Genomic DNA, 7,138 nt, shown 5'->3' on the forward strand with positions numbered 1-7,138 from the left:
ACCATGTAAAGTACAATATAATATTCTGTTGCTGCTAAACAGGGAAATGCCTCAGAGGTTAATTCACAAAAAAAACACACGTTATTGATCACAAACTTTGCTTTGTGGGAAGCTCATTGTGGAGCCTGTAGCCATTGTCATAATCAAACATCTACTCCTGCAGAGTTTTTTCTAGACTGTAAAGATCTCATGTTTCATGCAATGTCAAAATTTTAATTACAGCATTAGTAACTGGTGACCTCTCATAGTGCACATATACAGAATATAGCACATTAAGTTGAATGCATACACTTCTACATAAACTGGAACATTTAGTTATGTGTCGTTGTATATTATTCCAACGTTAAGGTGAGATTTTGTTCTTTTACAAAAACAATATTTAATTTCTATTAAATGCCAAGTATAAGAGACAATATATTTTCTCTCTTGGGAATAAGGCAAACTGAAATGGAAGTTGGACATCTACAACTGAAAAAAGGAGAGTTTTGCGACTTAAAAAAGCAAGTGCTTCACATCATGGAGCTACGTGATACAAGGTTATATTGACAAGGAGAACAAGAGCCCAAATGACACAAAATCATGTCAGTTAAAGAAATTCTGCCTGACAACAGCCCTCTGGTGTTAAAAAGCTGCAAGTGTCACTACAACAGAGGAAAGAAAACTTGCCAGAGCCTATAGAATGCTTCCATTTGGGAAAAAAAAGGAAAAGAAAAGAATGCAGTAATAAAAAAATTCTAAAACAAGACCTGGGTCCACCTAATCAATAACTCAATTGAGGAACAACAATAACTGTACAGACCACCATTATTGCTAAAATCTCTAAAGTACAGAGAAAAATAACTTTCGACCTTATGGTCACTGATCTTAAGAATTTTGCTTTCCTAGTCGATATTCTTTACTCATCCATTGCATCTGTGTTAAACACAGTCTTTTGTTTCCCTTAATCATGAGTGACCGTAATCATATTTAGAGCTTTTTAAAAAGGTTATAGCTTAAATTGCATAGTAGGAGATTAGAAATATTCTCATTTCTTCTTTTCTGAAGGAGAAATATGTAACAATAAATAGTTATCTTATCCTTATATGATTGCTTTTGTCCCAAGAAACAGGAAGGCAAATTGGTTACTTTGGTCGTCTCCTCAGGATCTTTTTCAGGATCTTTTTCTAAATTATGCATTTTGTGGCAGCTTGTCGAGCAGTGTGGCACAATGATCAGCATACTCTTTGCAGATAAATTATGACATAAGTAACAGAGCTCAATTACAATCCTTACTACAGACCAGAACTCTGCCATTCTCTCAAGATGATTGGTAAGACAAAGCATTTTGCAATGCCAATTAAGCCATTTTAAATTAATCTTGAAAATTATTCTATTTTTGTTTCTTTATACTCCCTTGCTTCATGTTTGTTTTAAAATAAGTGTTTTATATAAATTTGCATTAGACACTTGATTAGCATTCTAGTAACATTTTACTAATGTTCTTCCCCCCCGTTCTAAGCCCAAATCTCTCAACATCAGAAATTGGCAAAAGAACTGCCCCAAGTGCCTTAGCTGTCCATTCACAAATTCATAGTTATATTGCTTTTAATTCATTTTGATATCTTATCCATACACACCCCAGCCGACCCTTGATAAACTTAATTGTTCTTCCCAGTATACAACTACCTTTGCTCCGTCAAATTCAAATATTGCAAACGTAAGCATATTTGGTTTTCATCACTGGATCTAGCTAAAATACAAATCATCAGGTTCTTGTGCTGTAGTGGTAGCGTCATTGTCTCTGAGCCAGGATACCCAGGTTCCAGTCCCACCTGCTCCAGAAATGTGTAATAACATCCCCGAGCAGGCTGATTAGAAAATGCACAAAGCATTTTGGTCGAGGTTGTCCATTAATAAAAATAACTGCACAATATTCAAAAATCATACAGGAACAAAAGATAACATGAATTCTCCTCCCTCCTCAATCCAGCAGGTCAAACTTCCTCTCAAGCTTATTCTTGTTCTAACCTTGAATTCAAAGCTGTCTCTAGTCTCTCCCTCATCTCTCCATGTGCGTAATTGTCCCGAGACCCATTTCCTGCCATAGGCATAATTTGCCATACATGCTACATTAGCTGAGATAATAGTTCTTTCCCTTCAGATACAATCCCTCTTTCTTCAAACCTGCTATCTCCCCTACACAAAAAAAGTCAGCTCGTGCAAACTATCCATCTTGTACCTCCTCAACCTAGCCAAGATCCTCGTTCTTGTTGTTGCCTCTAAAATCCAGATCTACCTATCTTAGGAATTTCTTTAATGAACACCTGCAATCAAATTTCCCCCAATAGCACAAGTTTTTTTTAAGCAAAGTTATAAATGAAATCCTCGTTGACAGTGAAAAAGGATAAACAACCCTTTCTCACTCTTTCTGCAGCTTCTGATGTTCTTGATCATGAAATTCCACTCCAGCACCTACACCATTGTGCAGCTAGGTGAGATGCTCTTGCCTGCTTTCATTTGTACTTATCTTGTTATTGCCAGAGAATTACCTACAATGGCTTCACTTCTCACTCATGCACCCCGTTGCCCTTCAATGAAGGAATCTGGGTGGTCTGTTTTTCCCCCCAAGCTATTGGTACCCAGTTCTATCTCTCCTATATCTTTCCATGCTATCTTGCTGCTTATCCAACAACCAATATTGAATGACTGGAATTTCCTCTATTTAAATATTTAGCAAATAAACTATGTTCTGTGGTTCCCGTAACTATTTCCTTTACACCACTGCCACCTCTAACCCTGGCAACTGACTGGACTGTTCACAATCATGATATCCACACAAATTCAAAGTGAGCTTTCTACCACACATTAACAGGACTACTTATTTCCAACTTTCCAAAGCTTTTACAATTTGCTTCAAATCATTATTTACACCTTTATAATCTACAGACTAGATTGTACCACAATAATCCTTGCTGGTCTCTTGCATCCCATTCTCATATACTTGAGTTCTTTCAAAATTCTGCTAGTGTCCCCTAAATCATAAGTCCTAGTCACTCATCTCCTCTATGCTCATTGATCTATATCGCTCCACAGCTTCCAACCACTTCAGTATTTCCTATTTTAATCACGCCACCAGTGCCAGCTATGTCTTCAGTTGTTTGAACCTGAGCTCTAGAATTCCATCCACTTTTTTTTCCTCCTTAAGACACTGAAATCTACTATCTTGACCAACTTTTTGGCAATCGAGCTGAATACCTTATTAGCCGGCTTGGTGTTCAATTTTGTTCCTTTGCGTTCCTTGAAAATCCCTTAGGATGCCTTATTACTTTAAAGCTGATTTATAGAAGATTTTCATAGAATCCCTAAAGGAATCCAGAACACCCGGAAAAACAACCCATGCAGACATGGACAAAAATCCACATAGACAGTCACCTGAGGGTGGAAATGAACGTGGGTCCCTAACATTGAGACAGCAATGCTGCCCCTAGTTGGTTATTGTTGAATTGATGTGTAGATAACATCCACTAAATATAGTAGTTTTAATTCTATCACAATAGAGAGAAAATTATGCCAGTAATCTATCCAACTTTTGAATTGGTAGTAATTTAAGTGACTCACGGGTAATTTTCTCTTTCCACGTGATTGTGCACAGTTTGTCAGTTACAACACAGCAACATTAGAGCTTTCAAGATCAGCAGTAAAGTTAAAAAAATAGGGTGTGAGATGATGCCAATCCTCTTTGGCGCATTCTCCATATTGCAATTGTACACTTCTGGCAATTCAAGTGAGGGCATACAGCTACACACCAGAGATTATGGTACCCTGTTTAACTTGGCAAGTTCATGGCAAAACCCAACTGCATAAAGTACTAGTCCATGCATTGCTGTTTGAAGATTAGCTGTGACATTAGCAGCTTGTCCAGAAATGCAAGGACCTTAGACTGACAATCAGCGTTACAGAGACAAAGGTATGTGCCAGGATATAGAAACTTCATCTTCCACCAGCATTTTCACATATTTTGAATCAACAATTACCAGTAACTAATTTCTTGATGCTGAAATCAACAACAGGGGGATGAGAGCTGAAAAATGCGTTGCTGGAAAAGCGGAGCAGGTCAGGCAGCATCCAATGAGCAGGAGAATCGACGTTTTGGGCATAAGCCTTTCTTCAGAAATGAGGAGGGTGTACCAAGCAGGCTAAGATAAAAGGTAGGGAGGGGGGACTTGGGGGAGGGGCATTGGGAATGCGATAGGTGGAAGGAGGTTAAGGTGAGGGTGATAGGCCAGAGAGGGGGTGGGGGCGGAGAGGTCGGGAAGAAGATTGCAGGTCAAGAAGGCGGTGCTGAGTCCGAGGGGTGGGACTTAGACAAGGTGGGGGGAGGGGAAATGAGAAAGCTGGAGAAACCTGCATTCATCCCTCGTGGTTGGAGGGTTCCTAGGCGGAAGATGAGGCGCTCTTCCTCCAGGCATCGTGTTGCCAGGGTCTGGCGATGGAGGAGGCCAAGGACCTCCTCTCCCATATCAGCGTTCTGGAAAGACCACTCCCTCCGCGACTCTCTCGTCAGGTCCACACCCCCCATCAACTCAACCTCCACTCCCGGCACCTTTCTCTGCAACCGCAAGAAATGCAAAACTTGCGCCCACACCTCCCCCCCTCACTTCCCTCCAAGGCCCCAAAGGATCCCTCCCTATCCATCACAAATTCACCTGCACCTCCACACACATCATTTACTGCATCCGCTGCACCCGATGTGGCCTCCTCTACATCGAGAAGACTTGCAGAACGTTTCAGAGAACACCTCTGGGACACTCGCACCAACCAACCCAACCACTCTGTGGCTGAACACTTTAACTCCCCCTCCCACTCCGCCAAGGACATGCAGGTTCTTGGACTCCTCCATCGCCAGTTGCAGTGGGAGAGGGACTCCCTGAGATTCTTGTAGAGAGAGGAGGAAAACTTCTTCAAGGCAGGCATCCTTGCAAGAGAATTCGCAGTAGGGTTAAAATTAACGAGGTAAAAACAATGACTGCAGATGCTGGAAACCAGATTCTGGATCAGTGGTGCTGGAAGAGCACAGCAATTCAGGCAGCATCCGACGAGCAGCAACTCCAAGGTACTCTATGCTACTTTCTCCCCACCCCCACCCCCACCCTCCTCTAGCTTATCTCTCCATGCTTCAGGCTCTCTGCCTTTATTCCTGATGAAGGGCTTTTGCCCAAAACGTCGATTTTGCTGCTCGTCGGATGCTGCCTGAATTGCTGTGCTCTTCCAGCACCACTGATCTAGAACAATGCACGATAAGTCATTCCTGACTGGATTGTTTGTGTTTGGGAAGGCCATAGAAAAAGCAGAGGACCAATGCAATGACCAGGTACTGGAAGCAGGATCTCAAAATTGATGAACAATTTGTATCAGCACTGGAAGGGATTATACGAGTGCCAGTTTCTACTGCCTAAAACAAACAAATTTAATTTCACAAGCTGCATCCACCCAGGCACAATCTATCATCTCATGAGATGGCTTATTGCTAGTTAACATAATGTAGATTTTGTTCAGCACACTTTTTCTAATAGCAAAAACAAGTGCAAAGCCAAAACATTTTACATAACACACCATAAATACACAGAAAATGAGAGAGGGAAGATAGGCAAGAGTAAAAACATCATTTATTCAGCACCCTACTGAAATGAATTTGACAAAAATGGACTCAAACTTAAAATGATTTGTACATTTATCCCAATCCCAAAATTGAAGAACTTTGAGACCCAAGGTCGAACTCAAATTGTTAGTAGTGACTATATATGTGAACAGTCGCATGGGAAGGTGGAGAAACAACTGGGACACTTATTTACCTTACTCAGTACAATAAAAGTATGTTTTAACCCAACATGGATCAATGACAGTTGTCGCCAAAAGTACATAGCAATAAAAGGCCAACTAAAGAAGGAAAGCTAAACAAAACAAAATTTAAATGTTTTCCAGTGAAACTGCTTTAAATACCTTATCTCATCCTTTCACTGCAATATCTGGATTAACTCGGACGACAGGTGCTTAAATTGAAATGTCAACATAGTACAAGTAAACTAGAAAGATATTTCTAAAACTGGAGGACTTCTACCTTGTTGGAGATGGTAAAATTTTGAACTATTATTCCACATATTTGTACACCGTGAGATTACGATTACGTTTACGACGACGTTTAGCAGAAGTAAAATCAAAGCTTTAGAATATAAAACACGTACTTAACAACAGGAATAGAAATGATAACAGTTGTGTGTCGCTGCTACTTCTAATACTTCACTTCCGTACTTTTTTGTTTAAAGTTGACCTACAGACAGAACAGTTTTAAATGCAGGTTTCTGTCACTTCTGTGGGCCTACATCATCTAGAACAAGCCTTTAAATCAACACATACACTGAAACCAATTACCCTGCCCTTTAAGGCGCACACAATTTGTGCAAAAGCCAGGTCTTTTCTTTTCCTTCAGCGATAACAAACAAACCGACATTACTCTCTCCAATAACCAATAGCCGGTGACGCTAGCTCACCTTCCAAAAGTAGGCTTCTCCTTCCCGCCATTTTTATTTTCAGTCCTTTGTGGCCTCCGGCCCAGCGGTACCGGCGGAGCACGGACTGCACAACATCAGCTCGGCCATGTCAGTGCGCACAGTCTGGGGGGAGGGGGAGGAAGGAGACACCAGGCCGGAACCAACCAATCCGGAACTCAACAGCCGGCACCGGATCTCCCGGGAACCTAGCAGCTCTGGCCCTGCCTACATCTAATGATACTCCGCTGCCAGCGATCCTGTCTAGTGTTTGATGTGTGTTGTAAATTTTTGTACGTAAAAACAATTAAAAAGTTAGTACTCTCGATTTTTCCCAACGTATGTTTCAGGAATGGTATGCATTTATCTGTATTGAACAAAAACATTGTGTGGCATATCTAGGGTCTGTAGATTTTCAGTGGTTTGTATTCCTCTAGCAGTTTTTTGTTTCACTCTCCAACTCAATCGCTAGGCTGTGCCTATCTCTTGCATGAGTGACTGTATGCATATTTAGAATTTTTCAAACAGTCATGTGATTTTTGCAAGGTTTGTAGCTCAGGTTGAGGTTTAGGGTGTAGGATTGCTCGCTGAGCTGTAGGTTTGATATCCAGACG

The 7,138-nt window shown here is 41.0% G+C and overlaps 1 protein-coding gene across 4 annotated transcripts in view; it reads right to left on the bottom strand.

The window, feature by feature from the left end:
* The window catches only part of senp6a (SUMO specific peptidase 6a), a 167,423-nt gene extending 160,681 nt beyond the window's left edge, over nucleotides 1-6,742 (bottom strand). For 2 of the 4 annotated variants that reach the window (XM_043696247.1, XM_043696244.1), the window contains exon 1: nucleotides 6,528-6,742. In XM_043696247.1, the coding sequence (XP_043552182.1) occupies nucleotides 6,528-6,558 (31 nt within the window). In that variant the 5' untranslated portion in view covers nucleotides 6,559-6,742. The remainder of the gene's footprint in view (nucleotides 1-6,527) is intronic. The other 2 variants (XM_043696248.1, XM_043696246.1) reach the window with 2 other exon arrangements.
* Between the last annotated feature and the right edge of the window lie 396 nt (nucleotides 6,743-7,138).

Source organism: Chiloscyllium plagiosum, chromosome 9 (genome assembly GCF_004010195.1).
Source record: "Chiloscyllium plagiosum isolate BGI_BamShark_2017 chromosome 9, ASM401019v2, whole genome shotgun sequence".
NCBI lineage: Eukaryota > Metazoa > Chordata > Chondrichthyes > Orectolobiformes > Hemiscylliidae > Chiloscyllium > Chiloscyllium plagiosum.